Source organism: Chiloscyllium plagiosum, chromosome 3, assembly GCF_004010195.1.
Source record: "Chiloscyllium plagiosum isolate BGI_BamShark_2017 chromosome 3, ASM401019v2, whole genome shotgun sequence".
NCBI lineage: Eukaryota > Metazoa > Chordata > Chondrichthyes > Orectolobiformes > Hemiscylliidae > Chiloscyllium > Chiloscyllium plagiosum.
Window position 1 is genome coordinate 11083287 of NC_057712.1, and position 25534 is coordinate 11108820.

General features: G+C 41.0%; 2 protein-coding genes across 2 annotated transcripts in view; both read right to left on the reverse strand.

The window, feature by feature from the left end:
* Positions 1 to 336: 336 nt before the first annotated feature.
* LOC122540966 (mesogenin-1-like) lies at positions 337 to 24736 on the reverse strand. Its single transcript, XM_043677338.1, has 2 exons — positions 24685 to 24736; positions 337 to 1085 (listed from the first exon to the last, which is right to left on the reverse strand). The coding sequence occupies exon 2, from the start codon at positions 1048 to 1050 to the stop codon at positions 529 to 531; it is 522 nt and encodes a 173-aa protein (XP_043533273.1). The 5' UTR covers positions 1051 to 1085; positions 24685 to 24736; the 3' UTR covers positions 337 to 528.
* The window catches only part of LOC122540941 (flap endonuclease GEN homolog 1-like), a 57240-nt gene continuing 55013 nt past the window's right edge, over positions 23308 to 25534 (reverse strand). The window contains exon 16 of the mRNA XM_043677287.1: positions 23308 to 24736. The gene's annotated coding sequence lies outside the window, so the exon portion shown is untranslated. The remainder of the gene's footprint in view (positions 24737 to 25534) is intronic.

The following is a 25534-nucleotide window of genomic DNA, read 5'->3' on the forward strand; positions in this document are numbered from 1 at the left end:
TTCCATTCCATGACCTTGTCAGTCACATGGGAGTCTCAAAACATTCTGCATTAACTAACAGAAACCTATAAAGTGATTTTAACATGGTTAATGGGAATTCCTAAGAACAGCTGTTCATACATAGTAAGAAGGGACATCATCTGAAAAGAAAACCAAATCTTGAAATGAATACAGAAGACATGTCAGCTGTTTTGAGTTCATTGTTCCAGCCTTTATTTTTCACATAATTCAAAATTAATGCTAAAATAATCATAACTATAGTAGATAAATTTTAATTCAACAATTTTAAGTTTTTGAAGATACTTTTCCTTCAATATCTTTGGTAATACAATTATAAAATTATATATATATATATATACACACACACACACAAAGAAATACATACTGCAGCAACAATTGAGTTACACCAATATTAAATAGTAAAAACAAGGAGCCAGTATTACACTAATTCCTAAACCACTGAAATTTATAGAAAACATTAATTCTAGTCCTGTCACCTTTAAGTGATGTCTCATAAACAAAGTAATTCTAAATACTATGCACAGAGTCATTATATCTTCCTTGTGCCAATATAGTGGAAAGTTCAGAAATATACCGGATAGCACAATGCAGAGTTTGGATTTTGGTGAGAGTCTGACCTCGCTGGCTGTAGACAGGTGGTAGAAAACTCCTCAGAGTATGAAGAGCACCAGCGAGCCTCCGCATTCGCAGCTTCTCCCTCTCGCTCGCTTTCATCCTGCGTTTTCCTGACATCTTTTTCGACAGTCCCTGAGACCTCCGGGCTGATGTACAATTCTCTTCATTGGTACAGGCTTGTGGAAAGGATTGCAAAAAGTGATTGTTTCCCAGTGGACTGCTTGTCCCCTTCGAGAGGACAGGGGGATAGAATGATTCAAAAGGCGATGCTGGCGAGAAACCGTGAGGTGATGGAACTCGACGTGTCTCCAGTTCATCTACTTCAACTCTCCAGCTGATGTCTGAATCCATTTCCACATTAATCAGTTCAAAATTATCATCCATTTTGAGCAGAGTTTTCAGAAGATTGTCCATCGTGGACTAAGTGGATCTGAGCTGATAGTGAGAGCCTGTGGAGAGGGCAGATGATTGAGAACATTACCTAAAGACTTTTTTATATATAGTGAGTGGAGAAGTGACAGCTTGCAGATTCACAGCTGAGGAGGCAAGTTCAAAGAAAGAGAGCAAGTGTTGAGTTTTAAAATGCAAAACAACTTCAAGCACTTTGCTTTGCACACTTCATCCATTGTCACCTCTCAGTAAAGTGCCTCAATATCCAGGAATAATTTGTAAGAGAGAATCACAAAGCAGTGGTAAAATACATATGAATAATAACATTTATCAGACAAGGAATACAGAGAATAACTTTTTGCAAATCTGTAATAAAAGACAATCAACTGAATAATTCAGACATCGTTGTTATGTTTCAACTGCTTTGTAGAAGTAAAACATTTCAACAGGGGATTCTTTTGGAATATTTCTCCAAAAACTTTATTCAGAGCAAACAAAAGAGTGGGAGGTGTGCTTTAATATTGTGTTGTGATGCAAATATTCTTCAGCAGTTTGTTTGCTTGTGACAACTAAGAAAGAACATAAGAAAATTAACATGTAAACATGCTTTTCAATTTAGTGTCTTATTGTCCAACTGCAGTCTGAAACCACCACAACTTACATCTGAAAACACAGAGTATTTGGTTCTGACCTAAAGATTTGGAGTTTTAGTGTAAAAGGCAATCATACAACAGTTTAATAGTGGCTTCTCCATGAGATCTGCCTAGTTTTAAATTTGTATCCCATAACTTTAATGTATTTATTTTTCACACAATTAACTTTAAAAAAAAACTTAAGGACTTGAGAGGTGGTTTTATGCCTACCCAGCTAGCCCTAAGTACAATTTCATAGCCAGAATTATCCATGAATACAATAGTAATATATTTACACGGCATCTACCACTCTATTACTGTTCCCTATGTGTCTGTCTCGTTATTTTCTAAGTGGCTTTAATGTCTATACTTTATTTATCTTGTGCAAACATGTTTTCCTACTCTCTCAATTTCATGCAATATTTACTTTTGTCCTGTCTTTCCTCATCATCTACCTATTAAATATTTTCTTATTCCTTCACAAATCTCCTTTTGCATTATAATTTCCCAAATCCGGACAGTTAAAAATCACCTTCAGTAAATGTGTTGGAATAGCCGACTCCATTTTGGCTATGATCTAATTCTCAACTTCCTGTCCATTATTTGCAGATTCTGTCACGTATTTTCAGAAATGTGATGAAGTGCATACCATATTTCTACTTAAATCCTTATACTCTTCTATTGCAATGTGATTCTTGTACTCCTTCTCCCTTCCCTGAACCACTTTAAAATTTTACCTCAAGGAATAGAAAATTGTCAATGCTGACTGAACTACAACCATATTATTTGCTACCAATTTATGTCAAAATGTTGTTTTCTTGATTTTGGTTTACTTTACCTACATCACTACAAAGAGCAATATAATTGCACCTAACTCCAACTCCACCTAAGACAATTCCTTATTCTGGTTATGCCTATTACCCTCAGTATTCTCTGCATGCTTTTCTTCTCTGATAATGTCTCCTGGCTTCTAGACCCAGGCTAAATTAGTTTAAACCTTCTCAATTGTACTAGCAAAACAAGCAAAGTACTCTGTGGAAGTGCAAACCCTCTGGCTTTTACCAGTCTGAACTCCCGCAAAGCTGAGCTCAAGAATCAAAATAGTCCTCCTGCACCATCTCTCCAGCCACTTACCCATCAGTCTTCTACTCCTTTTTCAAAACTTGTGCATGTGGAGTTGAGAGATGAACCAGTGATTATTACTTTTGAGGTTTTGCTGGCTAAAAGTCTATCTCGCTCCATAAATTCTGAATACAGAGCCACATCCCTCTTTCTATCTGTCCTATTCATACCAATGTAGATCATTACAATGGTTCACTCTCCCCTCTGTGGTCATTCTGCATCAGTGTCATCCTTGACCGTGGCATGAGGGAGGGAACACACTAGCCTGTATTCAAGTGTAGGATTATAAAAATACCTATCCATTCTCCCATCAAATCATCAATCACTGTTGCTCTTCCAGTCTTCCTTATAGCCCCCTCTGTGTAGTCTAGGCACCTATAGTGCCATGGGCTGCTTCAACGAACTATCACTTTCACCAGTTTTCACATTAGAATACTTGTTGGAGAGTAGGACACACTCCAGGGACTCCAGCACTATCTACCTGTTCTCTTTTGACTGCTCAACCATTCCCTCTTTGCCTGAATACTCTTAAGTTGTGAGATGACAATGAATGAACTTTATTAGCTTTATTGTCACATATACTCAAATGATTACTGTCAAAGTTTTATACATTGCCACATACTGCCCCATCTTAGATACAAAGGTACTGCTTCTTCAGTTACAAGATCTTAGAGAATAAATTATTCAGTATTGCAGAATTAAAAGTTTAGAACAGTGGTCTTCCGACCCAGACAACAATGACACCTAAACTCCAATCCCCACTGGGCTGCACCTTGAGGATCATGAGGCTGGGAGATTGTTCTGGTATCGCCTGAAGACTGGGAGACCACGCTGACGCTATGTCAGGCCGAGTGACCACCATGCCAGGCCGAGAGACCACAAGATCGGGCTGAGTGCCACCACGCCTGGTCAAGAGAACACATACCCAGCAGAGAGACTACCATGCCGGTCCAAGAGACCCAACAATGGGCCGAGAGACTACATACTGGGCTGAGAGACCACCACGCCGGTCCGAGACACCCAACACCGGGTCAAAAGATCACATAGTGTGCCAAGAGACCACCACGCCGGGCCAAGAGACCATATAATGGACCGAGAAACTGCCACGCCAGGCCAAGAGACCACATACCAGGCCGAGAACTGCCACACTGGTCCATGAGACTGCCATGCCAGGCAGTGAGACCCAACGCCGGGCTGAGTGGATGCCATGTCACACCAGGTGGCTGCTATAGGATGCTGCTACGCCAGGTCTGGAGTTGAGGTCGGGGGTCATCGGAGGCCAAGAGTTATCAGAGGCCAGGATAGAAGAAAACAAAAACACAAAGGGGGAGAAACATAGTGAAAGGGAAGAAGAACAGGCAGAGTGGATGAGCTCTGGCTAAAGCAACCTACTTTGCTACCATCTTGGAGCATATCCTTAAAGCTGCTGTCCATGTGGATGTCTCACAGTGACGCCAGCTGCTGCTAAGTTCCAAAACACATCCAGTCGAAATGATTTTCCAGAACATGAAAAGCAGGTGTATTTCCTTAGTTATTAGTTAACCTTGCAACTGCTAATAAACCTTCCCAATACTAGTCAACAATCATATTAATACAAGAGAGGAAAAGCACTGGTCAGCTGTAAGCACTTCAACAACTCAAAGTGTCTAGCCTGCAGAACTGAAGAATCCAGAACCCTCTCTCAGCTTTTTCCTGTTCCAAATACTAAGTTTGTTTATGAAAAGAGCCTCTGGAAATTCGACTGTGGTAGACATCATGGCTACTGAGGAAATGCTGCAATTCTCCATCAAAATGCAACATCTTGACTCATTAAACACCAGCTTCAAACAATAAAGACTGAACTGGATTGACTTTTATGAGTATTGTTTTTATTTTGACCTTTTTGCAAGTGGGTATGCAGGCATGTGTGAGTGCGTATGCATGTATATCTGGGTGGAGGTGCACACAAGTATGTGTGTGAGTGCATGTGCATGTGTGAGTGTGTATTGGGTATTTGCACATGCGTTCATGCAAGAACATATGCTTGTATATGTGCATGCGTATATGCGGGAGTATGTGTAAGCTCGCACGCGTGTGTGTTTGTGTGTGTGTGTGAGCATGTGTGTGCACACGCATGCATGTGTGTGGCTTAGATCCCTCAGTTACTTCCAAACCAACAGTGTAAAATAAACTAGACTTTCCTTTTAAGTACAAAAGTCTTTGCACCTGGGTTGCTTAAAATTCATCTACTCATTCCAAGGATAAGAGGTATACATGTCCATGTACAAATGCAATGATCATGGGAATCTCTACAGTACAGAAAGAGGCCATTTGGCAGAGACCATCTGAAGCGCATCCCATCCAGACCCTACATGACCAGCAGCAGGAGGGATAAATTGAATGGGCAAGGATCTAGAAGGATCAGTTCCCATGGCGCATGCTGGCTAGGAAAGGCACCATGAAAGCAGAATGGAGCAAATGAAGCTGCTGTTTATAATCAGCTAGTGCCTTAACTGAACAGCTGTCAAGCCAATGTTGGTTGGGAGGCCACTGTACCTGACAGGGGCGCAGTAAGGAGGGGGTAGGGTGGGGGTGACAAAACAGAAGAATGGGGTCTAGGAGGAGTTTAAAAAACTCAAAAAGGATAAAGAAAAGTGATGGTCTCAGATCTGAAGCTTTCAGTAAAAATGCAGATAGGAATGGACAAAGTGAAAACTCAATAGTCCTGATTACTCAACAATGACCAGATCACTAATGGTTGGTGTAGTTTAACCAGACTCACTCAACTCTCAACTTCATTATAATGTTGTTTCAAGCATGGACAAAAAAAGTGTAGAGCTGACATGAGAGTAGCTACATCCAGAAACAACTTTAGATCGAGTATGGCATCAAAGTTGAAGTTAATGTGAATCAGGGCCAAACATCTCCCATGGTTAGAGCTATAGTCAGCACAAAACAAAATGTGGATTCATCATTGCAGGTCAATACTCTCAGTGCCAGGACATTGCTGGAGGAGTTCTCAGTGTCCTTTCCCAATAATATTCAAATTTTTCAAAAATTATCTTCCCTCCTTCAGTACCTTAGAAGTAAAGATGTTAACTGAAGATTGCACATTTGTCAGTTCCATTCATAACTGAAGCAGTTCATAAGTGTTTGCAGCAAATCCTTTCAGAGTGATTTGTGACAAGTAACACTCTCAGCTCAAAAGTGCTAATGAATGACCATGTGAAACCAGAATCTAACCACTTCCCTTTGACAGTTGATGGAATTACCATCGCTGAATCCCCCATACCATTTTGTGGGCTTACACTGATCAGAACCTTGACTGGATCAGACATGTAAATACTGTAGCTAAACAAGTAGGTCAGATTTTGGGAATTCTGCAGTGATTAACTCATTTCTAGACCAGGAGAAAGTGAAGACTGCAGATGTTGGAGATCAGAGTTGAAAAGTGTGGTACTGGAAAAGCACAGCAGGTCAGGCAGCATCTGAGGAGCAGGAGAATCCTATTTATCTCTCAGCCCCCTTCGCACACCCCCAACCCCTCTCCACACTCCTGATGAAGGGCCTATGCCTAAATTGTCGATTCTCCTGCTCCTCGGATGCTGCCTGACCTGCTGTGCTTTTCCAGCGCCACACTTTTTGACTTATTTCTAGACCATCCAAAGTTTTTCTACCACCAACATGGCATAGATGAAAGGTCTGATGGAATATTTGGTCAAGTAAGGTCAGCTCCAGAAACACTTAAGGTGAGCAGCCAACTTGATTGACACCCTATCCACCACTTTAAATATTCAATCTCTCCACCAATGATGTATCATGACTGCAACGTATATCATCTATAGGCTGCATGACAACAATTTACCAAGACTTCATCATCTTTGAAATCGTAATTTCCACCACCTGAAAACACCACCATCTCCAAGTTTCCCTCCAAAACACACCACACCCTGACTTGGAAATATACTGCTCGACTTTCATTCTCATGTAATTAAAATCCTGCAATTCCCTTCCTAAGTGCACTCTGAGTCCATCTACATGGACTTAAGTGATTCATGAAGTTGGCACACCACCACCTTTGCAAGAACAATAAGAGATAGGCAATAAATTGCTAGTAACATTCTTATGAATAAGTAAAGAAAATTTCAGTCATTCATGAAAGAGTATCTTCACTTTGACATTTTTGAAAACATATATAGGTTAAGAGGAATGAACCTTGTGAAAAACAAACTCTTTGAAGTTTCTTTCCAGCTATGGGTGGGTGAGCTGCTAACTTTTCTTTCAAAATGTGTGGAGAAATCTGTGATTCTGGGAATGACACATATATCAATTCATAAGTAAATGGAAATTAATGGCTAATTCAACATAAAATTCAGATGACCGCATTTCTTTTTAGTTCTACTTTCCATTTTGTATTATAACGTAAATAAAAACAAATATGCAAATACTTTTGAAACAACACAACTTGATCATAAGACAAGTAAAGCATACTTAGCGCAAGGTAATATTTTTAATTTTATATTGATGTGAAGTAAACTGTCAGGCTTTATCTCACATTTCTGCTGCAAATCATTTTGCATTTTCATTAAAAAAGTACACATCCTCACTGATAAATGGCACTCAATCTTTGACAAAAGACATGTCCATCCGGAGGATTGATCACAGATAGCTGTGACTGTACCATCATGTTACTGTATTCCTCACTGCTAGGCTTTGCTTCTGTTGCTATAGATTTTCCAGATACAATGGTGTGGTAAGGACACACTACAAGCACTTATTACGTTCAATGTTCAATAAACTCTCATCATCATGTCTAAGGGATTCTATGACATTCTGAATTAGTGTAATTTCTATAAAAAGCCTCAACTGACCACACAATGAATATAATTGTGAACATCTGAATGGGATGCGCCAAAAATATCATATAAGAAGAAATTTACTCCATTTTAGGAGCCAGTGGGTGACAAACCAAGGAGGCACTGCCAATCCTGTATGAATGGAATCCAAGTTAGTAACAAAGTTTGTGTCAAGTTATCCTCCTGAACTATTTGCTGTATGTGCATTTTTGGACAGGGGAGAAAGATTCTAATAAATGTTTCACTGCATAGTAAATAGCCCTGGCTAAAGTTGGTTGGAGAAAACGTGTAGTCTATTTCACATTTGATGCAATTATTTTACCCTGTTTTACACCTGACTTCTTGAGATCTCTACATTCCCCTTGAACGGGGAAGGCAGCTCTGTCAAACTTCATCTCCAAAAAGACTTAAGTTCAGCTCCATGGCTATTCCATTGTAAGGGCTTATTGTGAGATGTAATTTTATGCTACATTGTTTATTGTGCCCAATTAAACATTAATATCCCCATTGCACAAGGCATTGGACAAGAGATAGAAAATCTATTGCACAAACGTTTACCAGTACATTAACATACTGGCTGTGCAGCAGAATTTTAAGAACGGCTGCTATAGGAAGGATGTTGTGAAACTTGAAAGGGTTCTGAAAGATTTATAAGGATGTTGCCAAGGTTGACCTATAGGGAGATGCTGAAGAAGCTGGGGTTATTTTCCCTGGAGCATCAGAGGCTGAGGGGTGACTTTATAGAGGTTTATAAAATCATGCTGCCTGGACTGGAAGGTATGTTTTATGAAGAAAGCTTGAAGGAGCTTGGGATTTTCTCATTGGAGAGAAGAAGGATGAGAGGTGATTTGACAGAGGTGTATAAGATGATGAGAGACATAGATAGAGTGGATAGCCAGAGACTTTTCCCCAGGGCAGAAAAGACTATTATGAGGGGGCATAAATTTAAGGTGATTGGAGGAAGGTTTAGGGGAGATGTCAGAGGTAGATCCTTTACACAGAGAGTGGTGGTGTGTGGAATGCACTGTCAGCACTGGTAGTGGAACGACTCTTGAATAGGCACATGGACGATAGTAAAATGTAGGTCAGTTTGATCTTAGAGTAGGATAAAAGGTTGGTACAACATTGAGGGCTGTAGGGCCTGTCCTGTGTTGTATTGTTCTATGTTCTATAAATTGTGTGAATAGCCAAGGTCTTTGCCGTGGGGTGGGAGGAGTCCAAAACATCTGGATAGGTACATGAATATACCCAGGATTTAGAGGGATATGGGTCAAATGCTGGCAAATGGGACTAGATCAGTTTAGGATATCTAGTCAGCATGGACAAGTTGGACCAAAGGATCTGTTTCCATGCTGTACAGCTCTATGACTACAACATTCTTGGCTTTCACAAAATAAATCACATACCCTACGAGTACTTTTAAAAATTACCAAACACAATATGAAAAGCTGTCATTTATCCCTGAACCATAAGCAAAGGACCAAATAACTGAAGCTGTGGCAATACCAGAGCATGTGAGCAGGAAACGATCAGCAATAAATTTCCTGATCATTTCCTATGCCAATACATGCTAAGGGGCCAATACTGTTTTGAAGTTGCTAGATGGAGAAATGTGAAGTGAGAGCAAGGAGGTGAGACTTTGTGAATTTACAGCTGAGAAGAGGAGTTCAAAGAGACTCCTGCAGCTTAACAGCAAATGAACTTCAGAAACAACTTTAACTGACAACACTCCATTAATTATAGGACATTTGTGAAATGTTTTAAGTATTAATGGTGAAGTGATCGGTCTCCTTTGTCAAATCTCAAACATATGTCCAGAATCCAGTTAAACAGTTAAATCAATTAACGCAGCAGAACTAAATTCTGAAACACCAATTTATTGTTGTTCATAAGAATAAATTTCAGTGAAGGTCTACAAAGAGAGACCGTCTTGCACTTATATTTTCCTGCAATAAGATCATGTGGGGTCAACAATCGTGCTTCATCTCCTCAAATGTAGGTTTTTTCAAATCACAAATGTTCAATCTTTCAAATAGTTTTCAATAATAAAGACAAGTTTATTAATATATTTCTCAGATACCATAAGTAAATAAATAAACAAAGTACACCTCAACTATTAATGTACTAGATAATTTGAATTTGCCTGAAATGTGCAGGATAGAGGCATGGTTAATACATTCATCAAGAAAACTAGAAGGTACCCATTACTGAAATGGCTATATAGTAAATGCACCATATGGTAACAGGGCAGGAAGCAAATAATTCAGTTCACTTTCATTATATAGTTTTCATGGGAGCCTTATTGAGATTTTCACCCAATTTCATGATTATAGGCATTTTTGCATAAAAAATGTAAAGTGTCAGGGTAAATTATTGGTAATAATTATCATTGCTTGCTAATTTTATTTTGTGATTTTTGTTTACACAAATTTCAGCAATGATTGATCCCTTTCTGGATGCCTTCTTGCGATCATTTGATTGAACATCTCTGGGACACCTGCACCCACCAACCCCACCGCCCTGTGGCTGAACACTTCAACTCCCCCTCCCACTCCGTCATGGACATGCAGATCCTGGGCCTCCTCCACCACCAAACCATTACCACCAGACACCTGGAGGAAGAACGCCTCATATTCCACCTTGGGACTATGCAACCACACGGATAAATGTGGATTTCAACAGCTTCCTCATTTCCCCTCTCCCCCGACATTATCACAGTCCCAAGCCTCCAACACGGCACTGCCCTCTGGACCTGTCCATCACTCCCCCCTCTGACCTATTGCCTTCACTCTCACCTTCATCCACCTATCGCTTTCCTAGCTACCTTCCCCCAAACCGCACCCCCTCCCATTTATCTCTTAGCCCTGATCCTCAAGCCTCATTCCAGATGAAGGGCTTATGCCTGAAACATCAATTCTCTTGCTCCTCGGATGCTGCCTGACCTGTCATGCTTTGCCAGCAACACACTCTTGACTCTGAGCACCAGCATCTGCAATCCTCACTTCCTCACTACTGTGAGGCAGTAGTGCAAACCACTGAGCCACTGTGCTGCCCAGACATTAATTAGCTTAAAAAAAGAAAATAAATTTATCCATTCATTTAAAAAAATTATCACAACCAAATTTGCTGTGACGGGCCAATAATTACCACACAATCCTAATTAGATTTGCTTCTGCCTATCTATTGCTGATGATATTTTACCCAGACCTAATTTTTCCCATTTGCAACACCAGCAAAGTAGATCTATTAACCTGAACATCCATGTTACCTCATTTGAGACACTAGCTCTTGGAAGCTAGATACTCCTGTCTACCCTTCTTCGCCATGCTCTCAAGGTCCTCTGGGGGGTTACCATTGACCAGCCACACAAATATCGTGGCTACAGAAGTTGGATAGGGGCGTGGAATTCTTTGGCTTCTGACTTCTCAAAATCAGTCTACCATCTGAAAGGGACACATCAGGAGTGCAATGGAGTTTTCTCCCTCTGTCTGGATTAATATAATTCTAACAACATTAAAATTGCTTGCTTGATAATTACCTTGTCCACTACCTGAAACAGTCACTACCTGAAACATTCACTCCCTCTACAATTAATGCACAGCAGCAGGACAGAGCATCATTTTAAAGACATACTGCAGCAACTCTGCAGGGGCCCTCTGACAGCACCTTCCAAATATGCTACTTCTGCAGCACTGACATTTGAACATCATCATCTGTAAATGCCCATCCAAGCCCCATACCCCTCTGACCTGGAAACATATTGCAATTTCTTCACTACCACTGCATCAAAATTGTCAAATTCCATTCTAACAACATTGTCTATTCCTGATGAAGGGCTTTTGCCCGAAACATCTATTTTCCTGCTCCTTGGATGCTGCCTGACCTGCTGTGCTTTTCCAGCACCACTCTAATCTAGACCCGAACATTGTGTATGCACCTACCTCTAACAGGTTAAAGGCTCGCTACCACTTTCTCAAATGCAATTAGAGATGATCAAGAAATCAAGATGATCAACATTTTAATCCAGTGAACAATTTTTTAAAAAGATCAATGATAACTATGTTAACTTTGAACTTTACTGCAAGCAACCATCAGAGCAATTCATAGAAAGCATACTATCACCTACTGTCAGCCAAAAGAAAACATTTACAGCAGACAAATATGAAAATCTGAACAATGTACAGGTCCTGATTGAACTAAATGTTGCTCTTATTAGTGAGAGCAAAAAGGCTGCCTGAAAAGAAACTAGGCAGTGGAATCGGCTTAAGAAGTTAAAATGATTTCTTTAGTTAACATCCCATAATTTTGCCTCCATTTTCTGAATTTTTTTCAGTTACTCAAGGACATGCAGGCTTCCACACACTGTAAATGTAAGTGTTTAATTCACTTTGAAGGTTTACCAGGTAAGCATATGGTTCAACACACTTGAGACTTTAAAGCAGCAAAGCTGCAAGCTTCAAACCCCTCATTATTTTAATTTATTCTTCCACAACTCTGAGACTGGCAGCAGGCAAATGTTTAGCAGCACAGTATAAGTGTGAAAATAATTATTCACAAAACATGGCCATGTTGAATTTCACATTGACATAGCAATCTGCTTAGTGTCAGGTTGTTGTTCAGTTGATAGTACTCTTGCCAAAGTCAAGGCCCAGTCCAGAGACTCGAACACAAGCAGCCAGACTGACATTCTGTTGCAGCACTTAGCAAATGGGGATGTGTTGGAAAAAGTGGTCTGGATTTTCAGATGACCAAGTGATTTTTGCTGCAGTGTGTATGGGTGTCTCACATGTGGACTCTGAGGGAATTGCCTGGGGAAATCGAATATTCTGATGGGTATTTGGTCTATGTCTGGAACTGTCCAAAAGTCTCCATTTATATCTGAGATAGGGCTACTCTCTCATTGGAGACAACTGGTGGAGAGCTTAACCTGATGGTCACCATACCTCAGTTGAGGTTGAGAAGGCAGGGCCTTCATGATGACCATTCTTGATAGAAATGACATGGGCTAAGTGGATGAAGTGTGAGTGAGGGGATATTTAGGAGTCAGTGACTATTGTATTATAAGATTCAGGATGGTAAAAGAGAATGACATGCAACAATCCAGAGTCAGGAAAAACCATTGGTAGACATGTGACTTTAATGGGTCAAGAATGGAGCTGCACAGGATTGATTGGAATAAGAAGTTGGTAAAGTACTAACTGAACAATGGGCCACTTTCAAAGAGCAGATGGTTCAGATACAGTCAGAAATATTCTCTCCAGTGGGAAAGTGTGCTTATGACAGATGTAAGGCAGAAAATACAACTGAGAATTAATAGGAACACCAAAGATTTTCTTTTGCGGGGGGAGGGACACTTGAGGTGAAAAAACAAATTGGAAGCAAAGAGGGCCTCCGAGAAAAGACTAATAGCTAACATAAAAGGAAATGAGAAATTCTTGTATAGGAATATAAACAGTAAGAAAGCTGTTCAAGGAGGAATGGAACCAATCAGAGACCAAAAAGGGGATTTATATATGGAGATAGGGGGCATGGCTTAGATGCTAAATGAATACTTTGCATCTGTCTTTATAAAAAGGAGGATGCTGACAAGGTCATGGTGACACAAGAAGGAACTCTGTCACTAGAAAGGTGCACAATTTATAAGGAAGAAATCTTGGATAGATTGTTGGCACATAAAGTCAACAAGGTGCTGCGAATGGAAGAGATGCATCCAAGAATTTTGAAGGAAGTGAGTATAGGAGTTGCAGGGTCAGTGACCATAATCTTTCAGTTTTCCCTGGATTCACAGAAGTTGCCAAAAACTCTGAAGAATTGTAAACATTATGGCCTTCTTCAAGAAAGATTGTAAGGATAATCCCAACTATTACGAACCAGTGCTGGAAATGTGTTGCTGGAAAAGCGCAGCAGGTCAGGCAGCATCCAGGGAACAGGAGAATCGACGTTTCGGGCATAAGCCCTTCTTCAGGAATGAGGAAAGTTTGTCCAGCAGGCTAAGATAAAAGGTAGGGAGGAGGGACTTGGGGGAGGGGCGTCGGAAATGTGATAGGTGGAAAGAGGTCAAGGTGAGGGTGATAGGTCAGACTGGGGTGGGGGCGGAGAGGTCGGGAAGAAGATCTCAGGTTAGGAAGGCGGTGCTGAATTTGATGGATTTGACTGAGACAAGGTGGGGGGAGGGGAAATGAGGAAACTGGTGAAATCCGAGTTCATCCATTGTGGTTGGAGGGTTCCGAGCCGGAAGATGAGGCGTTCTTCCTCCAACCATCGTTTCGCTGTGGTCTGACGATGGAGGAGTCCAAAGACCTGCATATCCTTGGTGGAGTGGGAGGGGGAATTGAAATGTTGAGCTACAGGGTGGTTGGGTTGGTTGGACCGGGTGTCCCAGAGGTGTTCTCTGAAACGCTCCGCAAGTAGCCGGCAAGTAGTAGGTGTAATGAGAGGTTGACTACCTACACCTCTCCCTCTTAACAGGAAGCCACATACTGCAGTCATAATTCCAGGAATATAGGTTAACATACAGTGAATGTGGTAGTTCTTCAATTCATTAATGGCATAACCTACAAGTCATAACACTACTGCAGTGCATACAAAGTCAATGAAAGAATAATCATGGAACACAACCTCAGAACTTAAACTCCTGCCATGAATTGGAGGAGAGTCACAGGAGCTCCAATGATAGTCAGCAGGTGCTGACGTATTCACTTCATCATGTCACTCAAAATTGACTATTTTCTCGACTGTACTGATTGGGATAAAGGAGAAAGACTTTACTGGAACTCGTCATCTCACGCTGATCAATTTTTCAGCTTTATAAAGGCCACTAAATGCATTAGTGAGAACTGTAAATGAAACACCAGAGGGAGGAATCTGAGACTGTCCAGGTGAATTTGAGGTCGGGGTGGAAGGTGTTGGTGAAGTGGATGAACTTCGAGTCACTTGAACTTTGGTGCTGGGGAAACTTCTGGAAACAATTATTTGGGTTAGAATTAGTAGTTACATGGAAAAAAAAGTGTGTTGATTAGGAAGAGTTAGTCTTAAATTGAAATCATATTTGAGTAACGTACTGGAGTTTTTTGAAATGGCACGGAAAGGGCTGTGGGGTGACACCATTGATGCAGTATAACACGGATTCCCAAAAGGCATTTTTTACAATGCCACATAACAGAATTGTGAGGAAAATTGTAGGTCAAGGTATAAAAGGACATCAGGAACATGAATACAAAGTTGGCTGAGTGATACAAAACAAAATGGTTGTCAATGGGAATATTTTGGATTGGAAGAAGGTTTGTAGTAGTGGTCCCTGGGGCCAGTAAGGAGATCCTTGATTTTCCTGATATATATTATTGATCTGGAGCATGGTGTGCAGACAATTACAAAATTTGCAGATTATACTAAATTGGGAAGAAACGTAAACTGAGAAGAGAACAGTGTGGAGCTCTGAAAGAACATTGACAAATTGCTGAAGTGGGCAGATGAAGTGTGAAGTGATGCACTTTGGTCAAAAAGAACTTTTAACAAAAATATAAAACTTGGGGTGCAATTCCAAAAAGGGTGCAGGAGCAGAGAAACCTGTGCATAAAAGATCATTGAAGGTGGCAGGTCAGGTGGAGAAAGCAGTTCATAAAACACACAGTGCTCTTGGCTTTATTAATAGGAGCACAAGAACAAGGAAGCGATGTTGAACTTGTCTAAAAAGTTGTTAAGAATACATTGGGGATTGGAGGACCAATCTTTAAGAATGATTCCAATGAGAAACATTTGTTTCAAGGATAGAGTGAAGAAATTGGGACTGTTCTCTTTGGGGAGAAGATAGCTGAGAGAAGATTTAAGATAGGTTTTCAAAATCATAAGCAGTCTGGTCAGATTTGATAGGGAGAAGCTGTACCAGCTCATAAAAGAAAAAAGAATGAGAGGGCATAAATTTAAAGTGATGTAAACAAAACAAGAGTGATGTGATAAAAGAAATTTCACATAGCAAGTAGTTAGGTTATAGAATACACTGCCAGAAAATGTGGTGGAGTTGAAAAATGTGATGCTGGAAAAACACAGCAGGCTGGGCAGCATCTGAGGAGCAGGAGAATCGACGTTTCGGGCATAAGCCCTTCTTCAGGAATGAGGCTGGTGTGCCAGGTGGGCTGAGATAAAAGGTGGGGGGGAGGGAATTGGGGGGGGGGGCGCTGGGAATACGAGAGGGGGAAGAAGGTGAGGGTGATAGGCCGGAGATGGGGTGGGGTGGAGAGGTTGGGAAGAAGGTTAAAGTGTGCAGCCACGGGACGGTTGGGTTGGTTGGTGCAGGTGTCCCAGAGGTGTTCCCTGAAATGTTCCGCAAGTAGGCGGCCTGTCTCCCCAATGTAGAGGAGACCACATCAGGTGCAACAGATACAGTAAATGATGCGAGTGGAGGTGCAGGTGAATTTGCGACGGATATGATGTCTAGCTGTGTGTCGGACTCATTGATCCGGGAGCGTAGGGGGATGAAGGTGAGGCCTCTGCTGAGGACTGATTGTTCATCCTCAGAGAGGGGGATGTCTGGTGCAAATATGGCAGGGCTGGGAGCTGGACCTGGTGTGGGGCTGGAGTTGGGAGTGGGAGTAGAGTTAGGCATGAGGGTGGAGTTAGTCATGGGGGCGGAGTTGGTCATGGGGTCAGAGATTGTCGTGGGGACGAAGATCAACATGGGGGGCGGAGACCAACGTGGGGGTGGAGATCGAGGTGGGAGTGGCGTGGCGTGTGGTGTGGTCCTTGAGCAGGTGAGTGACGTCACTGGGGGGCGGAAGTGGCTGCGGCGACGGCAGCTCCGGGTGGTTCGCCGGGCAGAAACGGCACTGGTCCCGGTAGTCGTGGATCCCGTGGTGGCCGGGTATCTGTCGGCGATGGCCTTCCTGGCAATCGTGGAGGCGGTTGTCTGGGTGGCGATCGCGGAGGCTGCATGGTCGATGGTGGCTGTTGTCCGTGCGGTGGTGGGGGTGGAAGTGACGTCACCGTTCGCCGTGGCGATGGTGGCTGCAGCGGCCACGTGGGCAATCGTGCCCGAGTAGTTCCGGAGGTCGTGAGAAGGTTCAGGAACGGTCGAGGAATCCGGACTGTGGGGGTGAGAACATGAAAGTGTTTTGTACTTACTTTCTTTGATGTTCGATATGGCTAGGAAAAAATGTTTGTTCAGTGTATGAATTCTTCTGAGGATGAAGGACAGCAAAGGTCCTTTGCAGGTCTGGGAGAGTTGACCTGAGCTGGGGCAGGGCTGACTGCAGGGAGTGTCGGTAGTGGCGCATGGCTGCAAGTGTGGAGTGGTGGATCCAGAGGGAGGTCTGTTGCTGGAGGTTTCGGATTTGTTGCAGGTACCGCTTGTCCTGGTTGGATCCAAATTGTGTTGGTTTGAATGTAGTCCGGAGTCTATGTGGGGTCAGTCGGGTTCCGTAGGCAAGTGCTGAGGAAGGAGATGTGGCTGTGGTAGCGAGTCTGTTTCAGGACGTGGCTGAAGAGCTTCAGGGTAGAGGAGATGACCTTGGGGTGCAGTGAGAGAGGGACTCACTAAGATCCTTGTAGAGGGAGGAGAGCTTCTTCAAGGTAGGCATCCTTGCCAAGAGGATTCGCAGTAGGTTAAGATCAACTAGGAGAAAGTGAGGACTGCAGATGCTGGAGACCAGAGGTTGAAAAATGTGATGCTGGAAAAACACAGCAGGCCAGGCAGCATCCATGGAGCAGGAGAATCGAAATTTTGGGAAATGTGGTGGAGGAAAGTTTAATTAAGGCATTCCAGAGGGCACCAGATGACTATCTGGTAATAATGGTATGCAGGGATTGTAGGAAAAAATGCAGGAGACTGGCACTGGGGAATAGAATCGGCACATGCATCATGGGCTGAAAGGTCTTCTTCCATTCCGTACTCATTTCGTGATTCTGAATAACTACTAAACTGACCAAACACTTACGAAACAACTCCAAGGTCTCTTATTTTCCCTCTTCCCAGAATCTAACACCTCCCAAGATCCAACATTCCTGCACTCCCCATGCCTGGGACACAATCCCCACCTCGCTTTGCCCAGCAGCTGATACTTTCCACCCTCCAGGACATTCCTTCACCACTGGAGTTGACACCCTACCGCTGCTGCCACCACCATCTTCAGCTACCCTGAATTCTCCACTAAATTACCTGGGCCCTTTGAAACATTGAGTCCTGGCACTCTACTTATTTGTCACTCTATCCCCTACTGACACTCTGACTTCACACTTTCCTCACGTACTTGAGTAACCACCCAGACCCATTATCCTCTGACTAATAAACTTAACACTATGGGAAATTTAGCATGGCCAATTCACCTAACCTGCACATCTTTGGAGTGTGGGAGGAAACCGAAGCACCCAGAGGAAACCCACGCAAACACGGGGAGAGTGTGCAAACTCCACACAGTCGCCCATGGCTGGAATCGAACCTGGATCCCTGGCACTGTGAGGCAGCAGTGCTAACCACTGAGACACCGTGCCGCCCCTAATAATGACACAGGAATGACAGGAGTTTCTGGGGGCAATTCAGGAGGCACTGCAGAAATTCAAATCAAAGAAGAAGAAACATATTAAAGGGAGGATGAGGCAACAATGGCTAATGAGAGGTTAGGATCAGCAGAAAAGTAAACAAAAAGAACATACTATGTGGTGAAGATTAATGGGTTTTTAGAATATATCATTTATGATGAGACTGTGGAGTACTTGGGAATGCATGGTAAAATAGGGCTGAGTCAGCACTTCATCAAGGGGAAATCATGTCTGAAAAATCTGTTAGAATTCTTTGAGGAGGTAATGAAAGGAGATCCAATGGACATGATCTACTTGGACTTTTCAAAGGCCTTTGACAAGGTGCTGCACAGGAGACTTCTAAATAAGACAAGAATCTGGGATGTTGGGAGTAAGATACTGACATGGATAGAGGATTGGCTGGCTGGCAGAAGACAGAGCATGTGATAAAGAGGTCTTTTTTGAGGTTGGCAGCCAGTAATCAGTGGAGTTTTCACATACTATTATCTTTTGTAGTGATTGGTGGTTCTCGCTAGTAACAGCGATAGATCTGTCGATTGCTGGCTAATCAAGCACAGAAAACATATGAGACAGCTGTCAATCTGCGCCAATCAAGATACTACACATTAGTGGCGTCACCACTCAAAAATCTAGAGTATGGAAGTTTAATAGATGCCCCCAAGTCTGGTAGGGCCACATACCAGACAAAAAAAACCATCCCGCAAGATCACTAGTTGTGGTGACTTGTGTAAAATATAGCAGCCACACTATACCCAATATATTAATCTCAATAGTGGATCAGTGTTTGGGGCAGAGGAGGATTATAACCCTACAGAAGAATTCACCCTCATCTTTTGGATAATATTAACATTAAATCTCAAACCTTCTACAACAGTGGTTTTAATAAATTGGGCAAGACAGTTTTAATGGATAATATCAGAGGACAAAGAAAGAGTGGGGTAATAGATGATATACCCATTTTAGTTATTTTACCAATTCAGGATAGGAATGCTGTTGAAGAGATTATAACACAATATCTAATAGACAGATGGTTTGCACTAAATGTCAGTCTCTCCTCCCTACAATAGGTGCTTTTTGCACCAATTTAAGTAAATGTCACGGTATAAAAAGGATCCATACCAGATGCTTGAAATGCGGTCAGAGTGGCGAATATCATGCAATAGCTTGCCACTATGTCAAGTGTAATAAAGACCTTGCCACTAAGATAGTAGGAGCCTTTAGATGTTCTTATTGTGAATTGTCATTTACAACAAAAATAGGTCTTGGCCAAACAAGATGCATAGACATGCCAATATTAGAAATCAATACCATGTAGATTGCTTATTGCACAATAAAAAGCCAGGAAGGAAGGCCAAGAAATGATCTGAGGAAGAAACTAGACTATTATACGAGTTAGAATTAAAGTATAAAGATTGTTCCTGAATTTATAAAATGATAGCTAGTGTCCTTAGTGGTGAAACATCTAAACAAGTTTCTGATAAAAGTCAAATCTTGACAAGACCAGGTAGCAATATAAGAGCATAGACTTAAAACTTGAAGGCAGTAGGTAGGCTTAGTGATAGGGATGATGAGCAAACCCATTGTAGCCAGAGGCCTGGTGGTGATCTATTTAAGTATGTCCAAGCACTGCCTAAATACGAGAAGGATGTAGACACCTTTTTTCATTTCATTTGAAAGTGGCTAAACAAATGAAGAGATCGGTGACCATGTGTGTATTATTGATGCAAACAAAGTTGGTAAGTAGAGCCAGTGAGGTACTTGCATCACAATCAGAGAAGGTACCTGGGAGTATAATGAGATGAAAAATGCTATCATAGGTGCAAATGACCTTGTGCCAGAAGTCTACAGATGTTTCAGAAATCTAAGGAGGGACCCTGGTCAAACATAAATGAGTTTGAATGGATCAAACAATAATTTTGAGAGGTGTTTAAGAGCATTGAAAATCAAATATATACCTGAAGGTATATATTGTGAACAGTGTCTGTCATATCTCTCAGAAATGTTAGCGAGGAGGAAATAATAGAGCAAGTTCAACATCATGTTGAGATCCCTACTAGTAGTGGTAATTCTAAATCCTATGTCCCCAAACACCAGGATACAGATGAGCTTCTTCAGCAAGCTGAGGAGTTAATCACTAGCAAGAGGGATCCTGAGACAAGGAAGCAGGGACTGGGGACTCATCAACAGTATAACGCATCAATTAGTTAAAAGAAATGATACAACGAAAAAAGGTGATAAAAAGACAACATAACAAAACAGGCATACCGGAAGTAAAGATGATAAGAAATGCAATGCTAACAACAGGGCGAGAAAGAGATATATAGCAAGATAGGCCTGATTTAGAATGGCACAGTTTTCATATAAAATAGCAAGCAGCTAGCTCGCAAAGTTATGGGGGCAGCAGTGCCCTTTACCCAAGGAAGATTTTGTGACAAATTTTCACAGCCTAATAAGGTGAATATTAGTGAGTGCAAACTATATGTTGGACAGAAGGACGTAGACAACGTCATGGATTCCATAGAGAATGAAGAAATTGATAGTGCAATAGAAGGGATTGACCCGAAGACTGCTTCGGGTCCAGATGGTTTGATATTAAATGATATCTTAGATGCTACACATTTCTCAAAACATTTTTGTTATGGTTAAAGTTAGATGTTGTCTCAGATGTTTTAAAAAATAGTAGAATGGTTTCAATTCCAAAAACTGAAGATAAGGAGAGCTTAAAAGATTTGAGGATCATTACTATTGGACCGATTCAGCTTTACTTATTTACAAAGATTTTAGTCAAATGTCTTAGTGAGGCAGTTGAGCTGAATTTCAGACAAAAGGAGTTCCTTGCAGCATCTTCTGGATGTAAGAACATTGCTATTCTATATAATATTATAATAAGGAAACAAAGAGGAAAAAGAAGGATCTCTCAGTTGTCTTTATCAATTTGGCCAAAGTATTTGATTCAATTGGGCACAATCTGTTTTTTAAAGTGTAACAAAGGGTGTCCATCTCAAATGAATTTATCCAGTTAATTACAGATCTATATACAGATACTACTACTGTGATAGATGACCACAAGTGTGGGCAGGTGTTGCAGGGGCAGAATGGGAACGTAAACTTAAGATCTGAGCGAAGAACCTTGATGCACTTGCTTTACACCCGATGCAAAAGGTTGAGATTTTTAAAACTTTTATAAACCAAGGCTTTATTATCATCTGGTTTTAACTGAAGAGTTGCAGAACATCTTACAGAAATTGGGCTGTATTAAACAAGGTTTTATTAAGGAAATTTTACATCTGTTGCATTATACAATTGACGGTATTTTATTTGCTAGAAAAGAGATCCCTAAATTAGAGGAACAGATGCCGGTGGCTGTAATTAGAAATGTAAAGCTCTTGAATCTTCTGCAGATGAAGTTCATCTGAGCTTCCTTTCACTCTTGCAAAAAGAACAATATTGAGAATATCGGCACACTGATCCAGATTGAAGATTATTCTGGAGATTAAGACTTTGATGATCAAAAGATCCAATTTAGTGGCAGAACTGGCAATGAGAAGGAGCTGGGACTAACAGGTATAGGGAATATTAGTTAAAAGACCTGGAGGAAATTGGAACTATTGAAATGGATCAATCTCCAAAGTCAGGGCTTGGCATTAGATATTTCAAAAATGATAAAATATCTAAATTTGTGGATCAAGGCATCTTATAACATCAAATAGGCTAAGCTAATTAACAGTCTATTACTGCGATGTAACTTCAATCTTACTAAGACAACTTTGATGCCTTTTAAATAAAGATTGCCACCAATGTAAAGCCCCACCTGACATGCTATCCCATATTTCTGATTTATGTCCCTTTGTTAAGAACACTAGAATCAAGCGAAGTATGATGATTATGGCAAAACTACACTTATATATAGGCAAATATGTTTGGATTACTTATATAGAATGCAGTTCAGAGATAGAGAAGGAAAATTGTGGAAACTTGATTTAATATTTAAGGAGGTTCTAGAACTGTTGTTGTTGATGTAACGATCCGTCTTGAAAAGAAGACAATTCGAAAGGGAAAGACTCAACCGAAAAAACTGAAAAATATCTTAACGAAGAAAGGATCAATTTAACAAACAGAAAGGGGCTTTCTTTTTTCACATTTGTCATGGGTGCTAGAGGAAAATGGACTGAGTCAAACAAAAAATATGATTCAGTTAGGGATTCAAAAAACTCACCCTTTGCCCAAGAAATATCAAGACACTCAATCTCACTTTAGAAATGCTACAGAGTTTTAGCAACAAGATTTCATCTATGCAGCAGAACATTTATGATGTTCTTAGGATATTACTTTCAAATTGGATATTTTAAAATTTTAATATTTTATTAGTTGTTTAGCCTTTTAGAGTTTTTAATGTTTTAAGATTAGTGTTAAGATACTTTCATACTTTTAAGTACATTTTAATATTTTAGAATTGATTCAGTTTGCGAATAAAGATTTAATTTTAGATAAGCACAAAGGTAATGGGTAATATTAGGTGTCAATTATTAAATCTCACCAGCTATACACCAGATGGCATCAATATTAATGGTCTATAAACTAATTGAACAGTGCTACTCAGCTCTATAGTTCCATCTGTCATAGCTTGGTGAGCTGCTTCAGGCTGGTTATGTCCCCACCCATCTCTATACCACCAGTTGTGAGATTGCTATATAGAGGTGACACATACATTGATGAGAGATGTTAAAACTTGGAACAGGCATTATACCTGTAGCTAGTGTATTATGTTAACATGCAGGCTCAGTTGACAGTTAGAAAGGCAAATGCAATGTTCGCATCCATTTCAAGACAGCTAGCATACAAAAGTAGAAATGTACTACTAAAGTTGTATAAGGCTCTGGTCAGAGTACATTTGGCATATTGAGAGGAGGTTTGGGCCTATTATCTAAGGAAGGATGTGCTGGCCTTGTTTGGTGTGCAGTTGAGGTTCACATAAATGATCCTGGGCATGAAAGGCTGGTCATATGAGGAATGATTGAGGATTCTGGGTCTATATAGTCAAACAGCATGGAAACAGACCCTCAGCCCAACTTGTCCATGCCGACCAAGTTTCCCAAAGTAAACTAATCCCATTTGCCTGAGTTTGGCTCATATCCCTCTAAACCTTTCCTGTGTGTATATCTATCCAAATGTCCTTTTAAACATTGTAACTTCACCTGCATCTACCACTTCCTCTGGCAGTTCATTCCACATATGAACAACCTTTTCTGTGAAAAAGGTTGCATTGATGTCCCTTTTAAATCTTCCTGCTCTTACCTTAAATATATCCCCCTGGTTTTGAACTCCACCAGGAAAAGACCATTGCTATTCATCTTATCTATGCTCTTCATGATTTTATAAATCTCTATAAGGTCAACCCTCAAACTCCTATGTTCCAGTAAAAGAAGTCCCAACCTCTCCTATTAACTCAAACCCTCCAGTCCTGGCAACATCCTGGTAAATCTTTTCTGAACCCTGTCTAATTTGATAATGTTATTCCAATGTCAGGGTGACCATAACTGTACACAGTACTCCAAAGGGGTCTCAACGTCCTGTGCAACCTGAATATGACATCCCAATGTCTGCATTCAATGGTCTGAGCAACACAGGCAAGCGTCCTCAATGCCTTAACCACCATGTCTACTTTTGATGCAACTTTCAAAGAACTATGTATCTGAACCTTTAGGTCTTTTTGTTTGATGGTATTACCCAATGCTCTACCAATAATTGTAAACATCCTGCCCTTAGTTAATGTTTTATCAAAATGCAATACCTTGCATTTATCCAAACTAAACTCCACCTGCCATTCCTTAGCCCACTGGCCCAATTGATCAAGATCTCTATGTAATCTTAGGTAACCTTCTTCACCATTGACTATACCACAAATTTTGCTGTTATCTATAAACTTATGAACCATGCCTCCTAAATGCTCATCCAAGTCATTTATATAAATGACAAACAAACCCAGCATCGATCCTGTATTTGGGAGTTTAGGTGGGGCGGGGCTTTCAATGAAATCTAAAGAATACTGTGAGGCCCAGACAGAGTGAACATGGAGATGATGTTTCTAAAAACTTACACTTAAGGGACGCAGACCCAAGGCACACACTCAGAAAGAAGCGTCAGCTCTTTCAGAACTGAGGTGAGGTGGAATTTCTTCAGTGGGAAGGAGGTGAATTTGTAGAACTCATTGCTGCAGAAAGCTGTGGAGGTCAAACCAGAGTGTCTTTAAGACAGAAATAGATAGGTTCTTGATTAGTAAGGGGATCAAAGGTTACAGGAGAAGGCAGGAGAATGGGGTTGAGAAACATTAGCCATGACCAAATTTTAGAATGGACTTGATGGGACATCCCTATTTCTTAACACAACAAAAATGCTTCAGGGATAGAAAAAGATAACTTGATGCTTTGTGTGGGATCATGGAGATAATGCAGATAAGAGGGCAGGCACTTCCTCAGTGTGAGGTGCTGAGGAGGACAAAAAAAATACAATCAGCTGATAAATCATACCAAGTTGCTTACCCACTCATCATTGCAGCAGCATTAAGTACAGAACTGAGATGTATTCTCCTTACTAGGGTAGATGCATCATCAGTGATGAAAAGAAAGGATAGAACAGAATAGAAATATTGTTAAATGTAGAAAATTTGATTGAAGTAGCTAAAATAAACCACTATTTTGAAATACGTTTAACCATATTTTCACATTTTTAAATAAATAATCAACATATGGGTCAACAATGTCACAGTGGAATAAGACAAGGCACAGAAATGATTTTAACCTTGCAATCATTATTTTCAATGGATGTAGGTTTGCTCACTGAGCTGCAAATTCATTTCCAGACATTTCGTTACCTTACTAGGTAACATCTTCAGTGCCTGCTGTGCTGTTCCAGCAATAAAGTTTCAACTTTGATCTCCAGCATCTGCAGACCTCACTTTCTCCTCGAAGATTTCAACCTACTGCGAAACATCTTCAGTGGGCCTCAGGCGAAGCAATGCTGAAAATTCCTGCTTTCTATTTACATGTTTGGATTTCTTTCGGTTGGCGATGTTATTTCCTGTGGTGAAGTCACTTCCTGTGCCTTTTCTCAGGGGGTGGTAGATGGGATCTAACTCGATGTGTTTGTTGATAGAGTTCCAGTTGGAACGCCATGCTTCTAGGAATTCTCGTGCGTGTGTGGTGAAACGGTTAAAAATTATGTCCCAATACATGTGTGAATCTAACCGGAATGGAGGTGTTGCTTAGTCCCGTGTGAATCTTATTACACACCTCCCCGTGTGAATCTTCTTATCTGTATGTAACCAGAATGGAATGTGTTTTTTAGCCTTGCTCTGCTGTTCACATGAATGTTTATATCTGGAAAAGAGTA